Here is a 19,420-nt window from a genome sequence, read left to right as displayed (position 1 = left end):
TCAAGATAGACAGCAAATATAAAGAAACACTGTGTGCACTTTGGAATTGGCTTGATGATGATGACAGCTCAATCACAGGAGTCTGTGGAGAGAGAGCCACCAGTAACACGTGCTCACTCCCACTCTTCTCCAGAAACGCCACCTGAACATTTTAGCTACCCTCCTGCTGTACACTCAGCCACCGGTCGGCTGGCTGGGTGTGATCAGCTAGCTCTGTTCTTATTATGTGTGACTTTGGGCAAATATCTTTTTGCCATGGCTTCCTTTTCTGAAAATGCAGTTCATCAAAGAATTATAGAAATTAAATTTGGTACACACACACAAAGCATTTAGAACAGTGCTGGCCACAGTCACATTTTCTATAATGCTAGCCTTTATTATGTCGTGCGAGACCCTTATGTGGGGGTCTTAACCTCCCTTAGGATTTGGGGCTGAGTCCCATGATCACCCACAGCACCTAGTGAAACATAGGCTTTTTAGCATGTATTTGCCGGTGGCCTGATAGAATGAAACGACTGCTTCATTTATGTCCCAGTGGACACTCCTTGTCTGACTGACTGATTCCAATTTGGTGTTCATGGCTTGGTTCAAACGTGACCTCTTCCTGTCCTGGCAGGGTAGGCACTCCCTCCTCTGGCTTGTGCTGCACCTTGGACATGGGCATTCATGAATTCAGTAGACGTTTATTAAGTGCCTGGTCAATGTCTGGCTTCACCAGCAGCCTGCACGTCCCTTGGGACAGAGCCTGTGCTGAGCTCCCACTGTCTGTCTCAGAGGGACCCTGTGAAGACAGAGGTACCTTGTCCAGGTCCGCCTTGCACAGGAGGACTGGGGATCTGGGCACGTCTGCCCCCTCAGTGCCCCCGACGGGTTTGCTGACCTCTCGGATGACCTGTGGAGAGGACACACACTGTGAGCAGGTGGCAGAGGTGCTGTGGAGACAGCAGCAAGAATGAGGCCCAGCAGAGCGGTTGGGATCACTGGGTGGGACACAGGTTGACAGGGCCTCCTGCCCCATGTGTAGGGCACATCAGGATCTGAACAGGCTTTCTCCTGTGTCTGTCCCTTGAATTGAAAACGTAAGGAGCTGGGAGCCTAGAGGCTTGGCTTCTAGACCTGGCGCCATTACTAATTAGTTGCATGGCCTTGGCAAAGCCATGTCCCTGCTCTGGGATTTCATTTCCCCATCTGTAACACGGGGATGCTATGGGTCCTCTGCTACCTCCTTGGGGGTGTGAGGACCAGTGAGATGATGGGTGTGAAGGGCCATGTGTATGCCCCGCACAGGCATGAGGAACTCACTTCTGTGACATGTTGGAACTTTACAACAACCTGCAGAATAGCCAGGATTATTCTCTTCATTTCAAAGATGTGGAAACGGAGACCCCAAGGCACTCCCCTGCGGCCATGCAGCACAAGCATCCTGATCATGAAATAGTAACAGACCGCTGCTGCTCATCTGTCAGGTGGCTTTGCCTGGATTATCCCCTTGTATATCCCCACAGCAGCCTTGTGGGGTGGGGTACTTTGGTCCCCAAATTACAAATGAGGATGATGAGGCTCTGCCCTACTGTTTGCGCTAATTGGGGTACCAAGACAGGCCTCTTTAACTCCAAGTCTAGGACTTTTTCTTACCCAACCACAGTCCCTTAGGACAGAGCACTCCCCTCACCCCCACCCCAGCAGGCAGGTTGTCTCTCTTCCTTCCCCTCCTGAGACAAAGGCAGTAATGAGAATCAGTAAACATCCCAGTGGGAGAGCTGGTTATCACAGGAAGGAAGAGAGGATGGGGAGGGAGGGAATGGGGGCTTTGGTTTCTTTGTTCGGAAGATCAGAGGTGGAGAGGTCTGCTGTAAGGGCCTGGGGGTGAGGGCTTCACCATCACCGTCACAGTAGTTGCTGACAGTTACTGAGGACTTGCTGCTTGGCAGGCTCTATGTCAGGTACGCTCTAGAATGCTTACAAGAGCCATTTTATAGAGGCAGAATCTGAGGCACAGGGAAGTGAAGTCCTTTGCAGAAGATCACATAGTCAGTAAATGCTGCTTAGGTCCGGGACTTGAACTTAAGGTCTGTATAGCACCGAAGTCTTCCCTCGTCAACACTATGCCATCCTGTCACCTTTGGGCTAGATTTCCTTAGATTTTCCTTGGAATTGGATTCACTTCCAATTCTGGTCCGAACCACTGGTGGTTGACCTTGGGTGAGTCACAGAAGCTCTTGTGCCTCAGCTTCCTCATCTATAAAATGGGGACAATATTAGTCCCACAGTGAATAGTAAATGAAGTCATGTGTATAAAGCTCTTACCACAATGCATGGCACAAAGTAAGTGCTCAGTGCATGGTAACTCTAATTGTTGTGTAAGATGCAGGAACTGGGTCATAGGTGGATCTTATAAGTATGCACATTTCATCTAAGATAAAGAATTTCTCCTTTATTAAAAAAAAAAAGGATTAGCCTGTCTAATGATAAAATCAGCTTCTTCTATAGGAGGTCTTAAGCTCTCTATTCCTGGAGATATACATTGCAGGTAGGATAAATGCACAGTAGGCATGTTAGGGGATTCACATAGCTAGAAGGAACATAGGTCTCTAGGCTGAGGTCTGTCTCCTGGAGATATCCGAGGCCCATTTCCACATAAAGCCCTAGCCATGTGAAAGGTACTGATCCTCTGAGCCAGGCCTGTTCTTCCAGTGACAGGGGCCCACCCCACTGAGGGCTGGGCCTGGGGAAGAGAGGAAGGAAGGGAGGGAGGGAGGGTGGAAGGGTGGGTGAAGGGCACAGGCCCTCCTGTACCTTCAGCCACTCCTCAGCCTGCTCCCGGCTCTGCAGGGCCAGCACCAGGACTTCAGTAGCCCCCTGGGAGAAGCGCAGCTCGTGCCTCTTGTGCCGGCTGTCCTTGGGCACATAGATGACACTGCAGACATCCAGCGCTAGCCTCAGATGCGGCTGCCGGTCCTTGGAGCTTTTGTAACACTGGACAGGAAGAGAAGGGGTTAGGGCCTCCTGGAGTGGAGAGTGGAGGGAGGAGACTGAAACTCAACCTACCCCAAAGAGACCTCCCCGCCCATCCCGACTGTGGGCACTGCATGAAGACAGGGCCTGTGACTGTTCACCACAGAGATGAAAAGCCTGGGAGGGGCATCTTTGGGAAAGCTCCAGATCTCAAGGGCTACTGAGCGGTCTCAAGGGTCACAACTACTTATTTAGGAAGAGGCAGGTTTTAGCACAATACCAGGAAGACCATTCCAGTCTAAAGAACCAGAGAAGAAACAGGCTGTCTTGGGAGGAAGCCAGCTCTCTGCTATTAATGGGCTACAAGGCAAGAATGTGGGAGAGAGTTATAGCAGAGATGGAGGGTTGGGCTTGGGAAGTCCATAGTTGATGAATAATGATTCTCACTTCCCAGTTCTTACTATGAGGCTCACATTACCTTGATACCAGAACCTGACAATGACATTAAAAAAAGGAAAGTCATAGGCTAATGTCTCTCGTAACATAGTTATAAAAACTATAAACAAAATATTAGCATATAATATCCAGACATATAAAAACCATATTGCATAGAGATCAAACTTATTCTAAGAGTGCAAGAGTGGGTTATCGTTCAAAAACTAACCATGTAATTTATTGTAGGACCAGAAAAAAGGAGAAAAACCACATGTTTCAATAGAAGCAGAAAAAATATTTGATAAAATTCTGTATTCATTTGTAACATAAACTCTTAGAAAACTCTTAGAGGGAAACTTGCTTAATGTGATAATAAGGAATACCTACGAAAAAACCCCAAAAGCAAACATTAGCCTTAATGGTACATTATTGAACTTTTTTTGAGATCTGGATTGAATACCTACCAAAAAACCCCACAAGCAAACATCAGCCTTAATGGTGAATTATTGAACTTTCCTTTGAGATCTGGATTGAGACAAATATGCCTACTCTCACCACTTCTATTTATATCACACTAGAGGTCCTTTGTTGTTCTTGTTTAGTCACTAAGTTATGTCCAACTCTTTGTGACCCCATGGACTATAGCCCGCCAGGTCCTCTGTCCATGGGATTCTCCAAGCAAGAATACTGGAGTGGGTTGCCGCTTCCTTCTTCAGGGGATCTTCCTGACCCAGGGTTTGAATGTGCATCTCCTGCATTGGCAGGTGGATTCTTTACCACTGAGCCACCAGAGAATCTCCACTGGAGGTCATAGCCATTGCAGTAAGTCAAGAAAAAGAAGGCATAATGTGTGGAAAGAAGTATGTCATGATTCTTGGCCTGATTCTGACCTGGGATGAACTTTTCATTGCTCCAAGGTGAGAAGAGGTCATGTTTCAATGCATACATGTTTAGTAAGATGCCAGGCTTCAGCAATACGTGAACCGTGAACTTCCAGATGTTCAAGCTGGTTTTAGAAAAGGCAGAGGAACCAGAGATCAAATTTCCAACATCCGCTGGATCATGGAAAAAGCAAGAGAGTTCCAGAAAAGCATCTATTTCTGCTTTATTGACTATGCCAAAGCCTTTGACTGTGTGGATCACAATAAACTGTGGAAAATTCTGAAAGAGATGGGAATACCAGACCACCTGATCTTCCTCTTGAGAAATCTGTATGCAGGTCAGGAAGCAACAGTGAGAACTGGACATGGAACAACAGACTGGTTCCAAATAGGAAAAGGAGTACATCAAGGCTGTATATTGTCACCCGGCTTATTTAACTTCTATGCAGAGTACGTCATGAGAAACACTGGGCTGGAAGAAGCACAAGCTGGAAATGAAGATTGCCGGGAGAAACATCAATAACCTCAGATATGCAGATGACACCACCCTTATGGCAGAAAGTGAAGAGGAACTCAAAAGCCTCTTGATGAAAGTGAAAGTGGAGAGTGAAAAAGTTGGCTTAAAGCTCAACATTCAAAAAAAAAAAAAAAAAAAAAAAGCTCAACATTCAGAAAACGAAGATCATGGCATCTGGTCCCATCACTTCATGGCAAATAGATGGGGAAACAGTGGAAACAGTGTCAGACTTTATTTTTTTGGGCTCCAAAATCACTGCAGATGGTGATTGCAACCATGAAATTAAAAGACGCTTACTCCTTGGAAGGAAAGTTATGACCAACCTAGATAGCATGTTAAAAAGCAGAGACGTTACTTTGCCAACAAAGGTCCATCTAATCAAGGCTATGGTTTTTCCAGTGGTCATGTATGGATGTGAGAGTTGGACTGTGAAGAAGGCTGAGCGCCGAAGAATTGATGCTTTTGAACTGTGGTGTTGGAGAAGACTCTTGAGAGTCCCTTGGACTGCAAGGAGATCTAACCAGTCCATTCTGAAGGAGATCAGCCCTGGGATTTCTTTGGAAGGAATGATGCTAAAGCTGAAACTCCAATACTTTGATCACCTCATGTGAAGAGTTGGCTCATTGGAAAAGACTCTGATGCTGGGAGGGATTGGGGGCAGGAGGATAAGGGGATGACAGAGGATGAGATGGCTGGATGGCATCACCGACTTGATGGACGTGAGTTTGAGTGAACTTCGGGAGTTGGTGGTGGACAGGGAGGCCTGGCGTGCTGCAATTCATGGGGTCGCAAAGAGTTGGACACGACTGAGCGACTGAACTGAACTGAACAGGTAAAGAGGTGTCATTTTTCCCCAGAAATTATGTCCATCCTTATACTTACTTTACTTACTTTGGAACTAAAAGTGTATTTCTTTTATGAAATGATAATGATGAGACATGATAAATTAAAAAAAATGTTTCAAGTTATATGATAACAAGTATTACATGGGCTCAGTTTCAGAAAAGACAGATGTATGGAAATGAGGGTGGAAGTTTATGCATCAAAACTTAATAGTGGTTAGCTCTTGGTCAATGGGATTTTTAAAAAAAAAATCATTTTTCATTTTTTTTTTCTAGGTTTATAAGTAAATACATTTACTTAGTGAAAAACGATAAACATTGTTTTAAAGTGATAAAAAAAATCATGTTTTGGAAAAACAAAACTTGGTAAAGTCGATCAGTTCTTCACGTTTTGTATTGTTTGTTTTTTTTTAATTCTGCCTGGGTAGGAGAGCTCTGTTCTCAGAAGAACTGTCCTTTGAGCCTCTGTGCACAAAGCAAACCCAGAGGAACAGAGGCAGGCACGCCTGCACGCACACACACATATGCGCACACACACGCAAGTCCATGTGAGGCCAAGAGGCTGTCGTCTGTGGCCACTCACCAGGAGCTGGTCCTCCTTGATGACGGTCAACTGCTTGGCCCACTGCCCGAAGCGCTTTTTCCGCAGCAGGAAGGCACATATCCTGCAGTCCCTCACCAGGTGCATGGAGGCCTCCTCTGAGGGCCACTGGTGTGTGGGCTGGGGCCCTTTCCCTTCCTCCTCCTCCTCATCGTACGACTCGTAGGAGCTGCTCATGGCGTCAGAGTCATTGTCTGCAGGAGCCACAGGAAAGGACCTGTCCCTGTGCTGTCACCCGGTGTGGGGGGAGGTGGGCCTTCTTACTCTTCTGCAGATATCCCTGCTCTGGGGCCCAAGGGGTGGGTGTGAGGTGTGATCCTGGTAATGACCTAGCTCCCACACGGGCCCTGTGTCTTTCAGATTTACCACTTGCTTTGTGATCTCAGTGACTTTACCTCTCGAGGTTCAGTTTCCTCATCAATGAAATGGTCATAATAAATTATAATACCTACCTCACTAGGCTATTTTGAGCAGCAACAAATGCAAAACGTTTAGCTGAGTGTTTGGCACTCACTGAGGGCTCAGTAAACATCAGCTATTGTCTTTATCCATCATCTTTGCATCTGTTGTCTCAGGTCATTTTCATGGCCCTCAGCAAGTCCCTGTTTGATACAGAGGAATCTGGAGGCTCAGGGAGAGTAAATCACTTGCATAAGGTCAGTCACCAAGAATCAGGGCAAGGGCTTCGTCGGGGGCTCCTAACTCCACTCAGCAGTCTTCCCACTGAACCCCAGGATCACTGAGAACAAGGGCTTTGAGGCCTCTGTGGTGACCCCAGGGAGTTGAGGGGGGCAGTGGGTATGGGCACGCCAAGGTCAGGTCAAGGTTTGCTCTCCCTGAGGACAGACCTGGACTGAACGTCCACCCAGTACTTACAAGAATTCTTCAGCTCCCCGTTCATCCTGGTGGCGGGGTAGCTGCTGTCTGCATCCTCATAGTAGCCGTCCATAAGCGAGTGGGCTGGGCTGCAGCCATCTGTGGGGTTGGCAGAAAGAGCAGTACTTGGAGAAATGCAGGCAGACTCCAGGTGCCAGGGCTGGCAAAGATCTTGGACACGGTGTCCTCCTCGGGAAGAGGGAGTGGAGCTTCTAGTCATTGCCTGGCCAGAGTGTGGGGCCTCCTCTCCGTATCTCATCTGCCTTAGACCACACCTGCCCCCTATGCTCCTGTCACCCAGAATGGCCCTACCAGGCCCTGTCACACTTCCAGGCCTGTGTTCATGCTCTTCCCTGTGCCCTCTTAGCAACAGCTAGAAAATTCCTACTCAGCCTCCAATACCCAGCTCAAAGATCTTTCCTCTGACCTTCCCAGGCACAGCGTGGTCAGCCTCTCTCCTCTGACCCCAGAACACTGGTATGTGTGGGTGTGTGTCGTGGTCACAGTTCCAGTCACTGGACTACAGGGCGTGGTGTGTCAGCACCTGGGCCCAGACCCCCTTTCTGCTTTGCCCTTGTCTCTTCTTCCACCTCAGCCCCTCTGCTCACTTCTTAATGCATCCACTCCCTCCTCTCCTTCTAAACCTGCAGAGGAGGAAGTGGACTAGAGGAAATAACAATAACACATACAATAGTGAATATATACAATACATACAATAGATGCTAATGCTGAATTTTGGTGCTTTTCCCATTCATGGGAGTCAGTATAATATAGGAATGGAGGTATCCTAAATTGTATTTTTATCACAACTACCAAGGGTCTTTTAATTTATTTTTCTTTTCCATTATTATTATAAGATACTGAATATAGTTCCCTGTGCTGTACATAGGATCTTGCTGGTTATTTGTTTTGTATTTCCTAGCTTGATCTATTAAATCCCAAACTCCTAATTTATCCCCTTCTTTCCTCGTTGGTAACCACAGGTTTATTTTCTATGTCTGAGTCTGTATCTGTTTTGTAAATAAGTTCATTTGTATCATACTTTAGATTCCACATATAAGCAATATCTTCAGGTATTTGTCTTTCTCTGATTTACTTCACTTAGTATGAAAATCTCTAGGTCTGTGCATGCTGCTGCAAGTGGCATTATTTCATTCTTTTTTCCTATGGCCTAGTAATATTCCATTGTGTGTGTGTGTGTATGTATGTGTATATATAATATCTTTACCCATTCATCTGTTGACGTACATTTAGGTTGCTTCCATGTTTTGGCTGTTGTAAATAACACTGCTATGAACATCAGGGTTACATGTATCTTTTCTCTTTTCAAAAAATTTATTAATTTGTGTTTGGCTGTGCTGGGTTTTTGTTGTTGCCCTAAGGCTTTCTCTTGTTGCAGTGGGCAGGCTTCTCATTGCTGTGGCATCTCTTGTTGCAGGGCACAGGTTCTAGGGCATATGGGCTCTGTAGCTGTGGCACACAGGCTTAGTTGCCCTGTGGCATGTGGCATCTTCCAGGATCAGGGATCGAATCTATGTCCTCTTCATTGGCAGGTGGATTCTTAACCACTAGACCACCAGGGAAGCCCTATGTATCTTTTCGAATTAGAGTTTTCTCCAGGTGTATGCCCAGGAGTGGGGTTGCTAGATCATAACTCTTATTTTTAGTTTTTTGAGGAACCTCCATATTTTTCCCTTAATGGCTGCACCAACTTACATTCATTTGGGGTCTTTTAAAAAATGCAGATCCCTATGGCTGACTCATGTTGATATATGGCAGAAATCAACATAATGCTATAAAACAATTATCCTCCAATTAAAAATAAAAAGGAAGAAAAAATTTAGATCCCTGAACTATATCTCCACAGATTCTGAGTCACTGGTGTGGGCTGAACTGAGGAATCTGCACTATGGAAAAACCTATTTAACTGGATAGTTTTAAACATATGTAAAAATAGAAAATGTATGGAATTCCAAGGAATCAGATTTTTTTTAACATTTAAGATTATTTTAATACGGATGGTCTCTGGAGCATACTTTGAAGCTCAGTGGGTTAATGGCATGTGCTTTGGGGTTAATGAGATCTGAGTTCAAATCTATCTCCATTATTTACTGAGTGACCTTGGAAAGAAAACAGTTTCTCTGCATTTCAGATTCTTTACCTATAAAATTGACATGAACAGTTCCTACCCTGGATTAGTGATATAATGCATATGAACTCTCAGTATAAAGTCTGGCACAGAAAACATCTTAGACAAATGCTAGACATCATTATAACTATCTTGATTTCTGTAGTGCAGGGAGGGAGGTATCAGACCCACTTCACAAATGAAGAAACTGAGGCCACACACTTTTCTAGTGATAGAACCTGGATCAGAACTGAAGTTGCTAGCGCAGGGGACAGGTGCCCACCCCCTCCTCCAGGAAGCCTGCCTGCTTTCAGACCAACTTGCTCTCACACCACGCTGTTCATCAGAGCACTGCTCTGGGCTCTCAGCCCTACTGTTTTTCTGAGGATGGCAGCACTCAAATTCCCAGTGACTGGGATGCCCAGTTATATCTCTCAAGTGAGGCTCACAGCCTGCTTTTCCCAGCAGACATCCTGAGGTCTCAGATGCTAGAGACATCCCTGTGGGGTGGAATGGGGTACTCAGGCCAGGAGTGAGGGTGGGAAAGGAGGAGGCGCAGGTGGGAGAGGGAGGGAGCACCGAAAGCCCTCAGACACCTGGCAGGCTGGTGAGAGGGGAAGGATACTTCCTGTCGGGCGTGGCACCCTCTTCCTGGACAAGGTCCCTGGCCTTTCCTGAGGCACTCCCTTCCCTCCCACCCCAGGATCCCCACTGCTCGAGGAGGCAGCTTCTCTGCCCCATCTGAGCTCTCTGGGGAGGGGAAAGAGCCTCACCCAGCTGAGGGCTTGTCCTGGGATTAAGGGTCTAGCAGCACTTCATCCCCTCCTTCTCTGTCCTCAAGTGGATAAAATAAAGTCAGCTGCTTCACATAAACAGCTGCTGGCAGTGACATAGGTCCCAAGTCTGAAGAGGGCCATGGATCACCTGGTCCAAGTCCACCATTTCACTAGTTTTGTTTAAACTAGTTTATTAATCATAAGAATAATATATCATAATAGCCCGAAGATGGAAACAACCCAAATGTCCATCAACTGACAGATGGATAAACGAAATATGGTATATTCATACAATAGAGTATTATTTGTCCATAAAAAGGAAGTACTGATACATGCAGTGACATGAATGAAGCTCAAAAGCACTATGCTGAGTGAAATAACGCAGACATAAAAGGTCACATATTGTATGATTCTGTTTAAATGGAATATTCAGATGAGGCAAATTATAGAGACAAAGCAGATTGGTTGAGAGGGGAATAGGAAGTGACTGCTTACTGGGTATGGGCTTTCCTTCTGGACTGACGAAGATGTTTGGGAACTTGATAGTGGTGATGGCTACACAACACTGTGAATGCACTAAACGCCAGTGATTGGACACTTGAAAACAGTTGGAGTGGTCAGTTCTATGTCATGTGTATTTTACTACAACATGATGAAAAGCACAATCACTACAAAAGAGTGTGAATGGGAAAATATGTTCCCTTTCACCCAGATTTCTGCTCATTCATTTCCTATAGGAAAATACTGTCAAGAGTTTCTTGCATATTCTAGAAAAACTGTTAAATGCATGTGTGAGTACCCTATTTAAAAGCAAATGGGATCATGTTATATGCAGTATTCTGATTTTTTTTTTCCAGTATGTATCCTGGGATTCATTTCTGATCAGCACAGACAGACCCGTCTCATGTAGTTTTTGATGGTTGAAGAATATTCCTCTGTGCTGCCAAATGATAGGATAGATATCTTATGCAGGCTCAACTACACATGGTGCATCACCCAAAACCGTAATACAGTTTCTTGTATGTGATGTTAAGTCCCTATACCCAGGCCGCAGCACTCGTGACCTTCCACCCTAATACCTTGATATGTGTGCATCTAGCCCCTCTTTCTTATTTCAAGGGTAGAGGAACAGAAGCCCAGAGAGGGGAAGAGGCTTGTTCAAGGTCACATAGAACTGGGTCTGGAACCCCAGCCCCTGAGCCCCAGGCCATGCCTACTGGCCCGCCCACCCAGGCTGTCACTGGAGAGGTCAGGGTCTCCCACGCTCTTCCCCAGTACGTGGGTATGGCGGAATGGTGCCAGGCTTGGCGCTTTAGCCCCAGCAGGACACACAGGAGCTTCAGGACAGGAGCCTTCTCCCCCTCACCCCCAACCCTCAGGGACCAGAACTTACTGTGGGAGCTGATGTACTCAGGGGACTTGCCAGGTCCCAGGGGAAGGGCCTCCTCATAGTAGTCCTCAGGCGGAGGCCTGTTGGGGAGTGGTGGAGGCAGGTCAGCTGTCTGAAAGAGGACAGAGGAGGTGTGTGAAGACCAGAAGACCAGGAGAGCATGGGGAGCAGGGTGACAGGGAGGGGCCTGGGGGTGAGAGGGACAGGAGCTCCTAGAAGGCAGGATGCAGTCTCTGAATATGAAAGGACATGCTGCTGCGGCTGCTAAGTCGCTTCAGTTGTGTGCAACCCCATAGACAGCAGCCCACCAGGCTTCCCCGTCCCTGGGATTCTCCAGGCAAGAACACTTGAGTGGGTTGGCATTTCCTTCTCCAATGCATGAAAGTGACAAGTGAAAGTGAAGTCGCTCAGTCGTGTCCGACTCTTAGCGACCCCATGGACTGCAGCCCACCAGGCTCCTCCGTCCATGCGATTTTCCAGGCAGGAGTACTGGAAGGACATGATGAGTGGTCAACAACTGGTGCCATTTATGGTGGTGATGATAGTGAATTATGCAGTCAACAGATAATGTTTGATGTGATTTGGGCCCCCTGCTCTAATTTCATGGCCCCAAAGGCTGGGAACTTCATTTTTGGTCTGTGATCCAGACCTTCATTTTTGTAGGTGAAAACTCAGGCTCAGAGATGGGAAGTGATCTGCCACACAGCAGAAGGGAGGAAGGCAAAGGCCATCCATCTTGTGATCCAGAGCTTTCCGCATCACTCCTCCTGTGCTTCTGAAATCAGAAGTTGGGGTGGGCAAGTCCTTTGGGCCTGAAGGGACAGGTCAGTTTACCACATTATCCCTGCTCGGCACTGGCACAGTGAGCTCATCATCATGAATCATTGAAATGTTCTCACAGTGCTGTTTATGCCCTTAACCATCACACTGAAGAGAGAGTAGATCTCTCATGGTCAAGAGGATCCCCAGCATTAGAGTTTAGAGTTTCTCTACCTCCTCCAGAGGAAAAGAGGGCCAGAGAGTGTAAGAACTCACGTGTCTCAGAGATGGACTCTTGGCTGGCTCAGGACTGGCTGCTTTGCAGGACTCCGCCTCATCCTCTGGCATGTCTTGAAGGCCGCTCAGGTCACAGTCTATGGGGAGTCGGGCCATTAGGACAGAGTAGGTGGAGGATGAGCACGGCAGGGTGAGAAGAGGACTAGATTTGGGATCAGGAAGCCCAAGCACCCCCTCCATTAGTAATCCGGGGCAAGTGACTTCATCCCTCTTATCCATAAAGTGGTCACAATAATCCCAGTGTTTCAGGGAATCAAATGGGATAATGCAGTTTGGTACAGTGCTTTGGAAGTTTTCAAGGGTTATTTAATGAAGGCACGGTGTTTTCCCAAAGTCTGTCAGTCCGTGAATCCTCTCATCTGACCCACAGCTTTCTCCCTGTGTTGTATAGTGCTGTTCTCCCTTGGGATAGATCAGGGATTGCACACACCCTGCACGAGGCCTGGCTTGGCTGCTCCCATATGCTAGGTGCCTCTGCTAGTCCCTCACAGCTCCATTTTCTGCTGAGCTGCCAGACCGCTCAGCTCAGAGACCAGGCAGCTACTAAGATGGATGTTAGCAGCAGACGAGACAAGGCCCTGTTGCCAGCATTCTTCGGCCTGTGTGTACATCCCTACCCTTCCTCAAATCTAGGGGATGATTTCCTGTAACTATGGATTTTGACTAGACTTCAGACCTGGCAGGGCCCAGAGAGGCAAAGGGACTTTTCTGAGGTGACTCAATTTTGTAATGTTAGAGCCAGACCCAGATGCAGGGGACCCTTCTAGAGACTGAGCTGGTGGACATGCATGATGCACATGAGCTGGAAGGACAGATTCCAGCTGAGGTCAGCAGAGAGTAGCTTACCAAATTCTTCGAAGAGGGACTCCACGAAGCTGGGCCCAGAGTGGAGGTCTGCTGTGTTCACATACAGGTAGGAGACTTCTTTGGCTGTGAGGAAGGAGGAGAGCAGGCCAGCAGTGAGGGGCATGGGGGCCAGGACTGCTGCTGCTGCTGAGGATGGCTAGTCCCCCCCGCCCACTCAGACTTCTGTCCTGCACAGGACACAGCACTCAGGTAGCAAAGCATGTGCTTATCCTAAATCATCTCCAAAGCTTTCAAACTTTGTTTCCTTTTTTCCATTGTTATTGAGGATCTCCTTCTCTGAGTGAAAGGATGCCCAGAGCCCAATATAAAGGACAAAGTAGAGGCGCTGCTCTGGGGACAGCTGGGGGCCAGTCGGCAAACTGCTGCCCCTTTCTTTCTCCAGCAGTCCTGTGAGAGTGGCTGAGGACATTGTCCATGGGAAGTGAGGCTCAGTTTCAACCAATGGTGACCCCCCCCGATGTCACTCAGACCCCTCCAACCCCGCGGGACAGGACACAGCCCCTTTAGAGTTTACTGAGCTCTTGATTTACACATACCATCTTGTGCGCTCACTTGAGGTTGGGGAAAGGCTGGAGCAGAGGAGAAAGCTTTGCTGCTGAGAACACAGTGAGGCAGAGAGTCTGTGGGGAGTTAGAGGGAAGGCCCGAGTGGAGATGGAGGGGCAGGCATACTACCCATAAAGCCAAGAGGGAGTGTGTGAGCGTGCATCTGAGTGCAGGACAGTGTGATGTGTATGTGATACGTCTGTCAGAGTGTGCATGAGTGTTGTGCATATATGCTATGTGTATGTGATAAGTGAGTGTGTTGATAGAACATGTGGGGTATGTTATGTGTGATGTGTGTTTGTTACTGTGTGAGGTCTATGTGAGAGCATGTTGTGTGTGTGAGTGTGTGGTAGTGGTGTGTACATGAGTGTGTATGGCATGTGTGTTGTGTGAGTTTGTAGAGGGCCAGGGGTGGAGGAGGACCAGGAGCACAGCCAGGGCTGTGGTGGACGAAGCTTGGAGTGCATGGGGACGCTGCTTAGACCATGAAGAGAGCTGAATGGCCATGCTGTGAGGTTTCCTTCCTCCTGCCAGCAGGCCCTGGGGAGTTACTGAGGGTTCTTGAGAAGCTCTGGGCAGCATGCTGACGGCTACCTGGGAGGGGCTGCAGGCTCTGCAGGATGGAGGCCACGGCCATCTTCTTCTCCAGAGTGGTGTCACTGAGGTACTCGTGGTCCAGGAGGCTGAGCAGCCCTGTGAGCTCGGGGAGGAGCTGCTCCAGCACTGAGGAGGAAGCCCGTGGAGCACAGTCACGGCTGTGTCCAGGGTGTGGGCCCCACCCCCACCCTGCGGGACCCGAGGAAGCAGGAGCCAGAGGACAGGGCCCAGGGCAACACGGAGACCTCAGAGGCCCTCACACAGCTGTCCCAGCGCTGGCCACCAGCCTCCCTTGGGAGAGCCCTGCTCAGTTAACTGTGACGTTTTTCCGGCCTCCCTGCTCCCCGCTTCTCCTCCTCAGACCTCATCTGGGCTTGGCCTGAGGACTGAGCCTCCCAGGTAGTTTGAGCAGAGGCATCGAGCCCTCTGTTTGTCCCAGCCTGCCCTCTGCTCTGCAGGCCCAGGGTCCTTCCTCCCTGAGCTCAAGGGTCAGCGGAGGTCCCAGGCAGGAGCTCTGGCCGTCCAGGACACAAGGCAGGAAGGAAGCCTTCCTGTCCCATCAGTCTATACACTTCAATCTCTGGAACCTTCTGTTTCCGGTGACTTGACAGGAGCCAAACTAAACATTAACCCTTCCCACCCCTGGCCAAAAACTCTTGTTGCTGTTCTTTTCTCTATGCTACACTAGTGTTTCTCAGACTTGAGTGTATACAAGGAATTACCAGGGGATTTTGTCAAAATGCAGATTCTGACTTGGGAGGTCTGGTGTGGGGCCTGAGATTCTGCATTGCTGACGAGCTCCCAGCTAAAACTGACGCTGCTGGTCTGATACCACACAGAGTTGCAAAGCCTAGAGCACAGAGTCCTTTAAAAAGACTGAAGCATACCAAGACCATGATGTCATCAATGTCTCTCTGTCCCAAAGCAATATCTTGGGACTTGGTTTGCCTTAGAGCCAAAGACTGACTTCTCTATAGAAGTAGTATTGTCCCTCTTTGCAGCTTGCCAATCACTTGTGCCTAATAATATGAGCTCACGTGTATTGAACAATTATTTCCAGCTGTGCTAATCCCTTTCATACATATTGTCTTATTTAAATCTCAGGCCATGTATTTTATTATCTCCATCACGTGGAGGATGCAGCTAAGGCTCAGAGAGGTTAAACAGCTTCTCCAGGGCCGTACAGCCAGCAGAACCTCAACAGAATTTCCTCACTTTGTACTTTATACTATAGCACTTACATTGCTTTGCAGTATTTTATAGGGCCCTACCAAGTTGAGATTGGTCTGATGGTCAAGCCCATTTTTTGGTTGAAGAAACTAAGGTTCAGAGAAGGTAAGTAACTTGCTTAAAGTTACATGGACAAGTAGAAGAGTCAAGATTTAAGCCCTGGTCTCTTGACTCCCAAATCCACGTGCTTCTCCCCACTAGGACCTTCTGAGAAAGAGGTGAGACTGACTTGCAGCTACAGGTCGGGTTGTGTAAGAGGGGCTGTAACATGGAGCATGACAGAATCAGTCCTGGAGCCAGATTTCCTGGGTTCATGTTCAGGCTCTGTTATTCATCAGCCATGGGACCTTTGGCAAGTTGCTTAACCTGTATGACTCAATTTCCCCCTCTGTAAAGGGGAAATAACAGCACTTGCCTCACAGTATCATGTATGGGAAGTGCCTGGCCCGTACATAGTAAATCCCACCCCAAGTCAGCTATGAATACTGTCACTGTAGTATCTGCCGTGCTGATCTGTGCTGTGAGGTCTGCATGTCTGTCTCAGGAAGAGGGGAGGCTGTGGGCTCTGGGAGGTGTGAACTGTCAGTCTTAGCTTCCTTAGCATCTAGTTCACCTGCTCAGACTGGGTGCTCTATATGTGTTAGATGAGAGAGGGAATGGAGAGATGACCACGTGAGGACTTTTTAAAAAACAGAAATTTTATGTACAGAGAGTAGCACTCATTGGAAAAATATGATGATGTAATCTTTCTGTGCCATTCCAAAATCACCCCAAATTTGTTGGAAATGAGCTTGAGGCTGTTACTGACAGCCCCTACCTCGTTGGCTCTCTCTAGCGCTGGGCTCTGAGTAGGGGCTTTCCATGCCATGTTTTATCTCATCCCTGCAGCACGCCTGTGAGTAGGTCCTCCAGGATACCTATTTTCTAGGACCTGACTCTCAAGCTGAGGGGGACCTGTGAGATGGTAGCACAGCTCAAAAGAGGAGGAGCCAGGCTGATCCCAGGTTTGCATGATTCTTGGAGCTGCTGTGTGGTACACCTCCAGGCATCACTCCAGAGCTCAAGTGAAAGGAGCTGGCACCCTCTGAGGTGCCACTGGGCAAGGGTTCTGGAAGGGAAAGGCTCTCTCTTTGAAGCAAAAAATTGTTTAAAGTCATTTTAGCCAGGTTTTAGCTTCCCTGGTGCTCAGATGGTAAAGCATCTGCCTGCAATGCAGGATCCCCCGGGTTTGATCCCTGGGTCATGAAGATCCCCTGAAGAAGTAAATGGCACCCTACTCCAGTGTTCTTGCCTGGAAAATCCTATGGTCGGAGGAGCCTGATAGGTTACAGTCCATGGGGTCACGAAAAGTTGGACATGACTATAGATGGGGAAACAGTGGAAATAGTGGCTGACTTTATTTTTTGGGGCTCCAAAATCACTACAGATGGTGATTGCAGCCATGAAATTAAAAGACGCTTACTCCTTGGAAGTAAAGTTATGACCAACCTAGACAGTATATTTAAAAGCAGAGACATTACTTTGCCAACAAAGGTCAGTCTAGTCAAGGCTATGGTTTTTCCAGTGGTCATGTATGGATGTGAGAGTTGGACTGTGAAGACAGCTGAGTGCCGAAGAATTAATGCTTTTGACCTGTGTTGTTGGAGAAGGCCCTTGAGAGTCCCTTGGACAGCAAGGAGATCCAACCAGTCCATCCTAAAGGAGATCAGTCCTGAGTGTTCATTGGAAGGACTGATGCTGAAGACGAAACTCCAATACTTTGGGCCTCCTGATGCGACGAGCTGACTCATTTGAAAAGACCCTGATGCTGGGAAAGATTGAAGGCAGGAGGAAAAGGGGATGACAGAGGAAGAGATGGTTGGATGGCATCACCAACTCAATGGACATGAGTTTGGGTAAACTCTGGGAGTTGGTGATGGACAGGGAGGCCTAGCATGCTGCAGTCCATGGTGTCGCAAAGAGTCAGACGTGACTGAGCAACTGAACTGAAAAGACTTCACTTTTTTTTTTGGCCAAGTTGTATCTGTTTTGGAGGAAATCTTTTCAAATGGAAACACAAACCTCTTTGGCACCAACAGACACACCAAAAGTCAGTAACTCAATTCCAAAATATTTCCTTATTTACTCTAATTTTGTGCCAGTCTGGCCACTTGGGGAAATTAGAAAATGAAAAAGATACTGTTCTGGGGTATCACTCTCTCTCTCTCCCACTGTATTTCTCCTCCATTCCTGTCATACACACAGACAGACACACACACATATTAGAAATTAATTTGTCACCAGGAAGGCTGTGGATGTGCTATAAGGAAGGCACCACAGGGTAACCATAGGAACTTTCCTGTGGCCTGCAGCCGTGGTTCATGTTTGAAAATCTCTGACGCTGCTCTGCTATCATGCAGGGGTGTCAAGGTTACAGGGTGCAGTGGCTGTTTATCTCTCTACCAGTGGTTGTGAAATTTTCTGGCCTCAATATTACTGTACAATTTTAACAATTATTGAAGACCCCCAAAGGGCTTTTGGTGTGAGTTGTATCTACCAGTATTGGCTTTGCATGCATGCGTGCTCTGTTGTCTCTGACTCTTTGCTACACTATGGAATTTTCCAGTCAAGAGTACTAGAGTGGGTTGCCATTTCCTCCTCCAGGGAATCTTCCTGACCCAGGGATTGAAGCCAGGTCTCCTGCATTGAAGGTGGATTCTTTACCACTGAGCTACTGGGGAAACCAGTATGAGTTTAACATCACTTAAAATTGAGAATCAGATCTCAATTAGGATTAGATCTAATAGAGTGCCTGAAGAACTATGGACGGAGGTTTGTGACACTGTGCAGGAGGCAGTGATCAAGACCATCCCCAAGAAAAGAAATGCAAAAAGGCAAAATGGATGTCTGAGGAGGCCTTACAAATAGCTGAGGAAAGAAGAGAAGTGAAATGCAAAGCAGAAAAGGAAAGATATAGCTATTTAAATGCAGAGTTCCAAAGAATAACACACAGAGAGAAAAAAGCCTTCCAGTGCTCAATGCAAAGAAATAGAGGAAAACAATAGAATGGGAAAGACTAGAGATCTCTTCAAGAAAATTAGTGATACCAAGAGAACATTTCATGAAAAATGGGCACAATAAAGGATTGCAATGGTATGGACCTAACAGCAGCAGAAGATATTAAGAGGTGGCAAGAATACACAGAACTATACAAAAAAGGTCTTCATGGTCTAGATAACCACGATGGTGTGATCACCCACCTTGAGCCAGACATCCTGGAATGCAAAGTGAACATCATTACAAACAAAGCTAGTGGAGGTGATGGAATTCCAGTTGAGCTATTTCAAATCCTAAAAGATGATGCTGAGAAAGTGCTGTACTCAACATGCCAGCAAATTTGGAAAACTCAGCAGTGGCCACAGAACTGGAAAAGGTCAGTTTTCAGTCCAATCCCAAAGAAAGGCAATGCCAAAGAATGTTCAAACTACTGCACAATTGGACTAATCTCACATGCCAGCAAAGTAATGCTCAAAATTCTCCAATTCTATTGAATTCACAATTCAATAGAATGTGAACCGTGAACTTCAGATGTTCAAGCTGGATTTAGAAAAGGCAGAGGAACCAGAGATCAAATTCCCAACATCCACTGGATCATTGAAAAAGCAAGAGAGTTCCAGAAAAACATCTACCTCTGCTAAAGCCTTTGAATGTGTGGATCACAACAAACTATGGAAAATTCTTAAAG

General features: G+C 47.2%; 1 protein-coding gene and 1 long non-coding RNA gene across 46 annotated transcripts in view; one reads left to right on the top strand and one right to left on the bottom strand.

Annotated features, from left to right (window-relative positions):
* LOC147369648 (uncharacterized) overlaps positions 1 to 19,420 on the top strand; it is a 118,899-nt gene that overhangs the window by 29,090 nt on the left and 70,389 nt on the right. The window lies entirely within an intron of this gene.
* Positions 1 to 19,420, bottom strand: part of AFAP1L1 (actin filament associated protein 1 like 1) — a 76,118-nt gene that overhangs the window by 26,543 nt on the left and 30,155 nt on the right. For 3 of the 6 annotated variants that reach the window (XM_086412352.1, XM_086412349.1, XM_086412353.1), the window contains 8 exons: positions 14,464 to 14,592; positions 13,304 to 13,387; positions 12,437 to 12,534; positions 11,405 to 11,513; positions 7,108 to 7,296; positions 6,214 to 6,425; positions 2,797 to 2,976; positions 800 to 892 (listed from right to left, as the gene is read on the bottom strand). In XM_086412352.1, the coding sequence (XP_086268478.1) occupies positions 800 to 892; positions 2,797 to 2,976; positions 6,214 to 6,425; positions 7,108 to 7,296; positions 11,405 to 11,513; positions 12,437 to 12,534; positions 13,304 to 13,387; positions 14,464 to 14,506 (1,008 nt within the window). In that variant the 5' untranslated portion in view covers positions 14,507 to 14,592. The remainder of the gene's footprint in view (positions 1 to 799; positions 893 to 2,796; positions 2,977 to 6,213; positions 6,426 to 7,107; positions 7,297 to 11,404; positions 11,514 to 12,436; positions 12,535 to 13,303; positions 13,388 to 14,463; positions 14,593 to 19,420) is intronic. The other 3 variants (XM_086412354.1, XM_086412350.1, XM_086412355.1) reach the window with 1 other exon arrangement.

The sequence above is a fragment of the Bos grunniens genome, chromosome 7 (assembly GCF_055505025.1).
Source record: "Bos grunniens cultivar Pamir isolate PY7600 chromosome 7, Bosgru_T2T1.0, whole genome shotgun sequence".
NCBI lineage: Eukaryota > Metazoa > Chordata > Mammalia > Artiodactyla > Bovidae > Bos > Bos grunniens.
The sequence above is the reverse complement of the archived record's forward strand: the minus strand, read 5'-3'. Positions and strand labels throughout refer to the sequence as shown.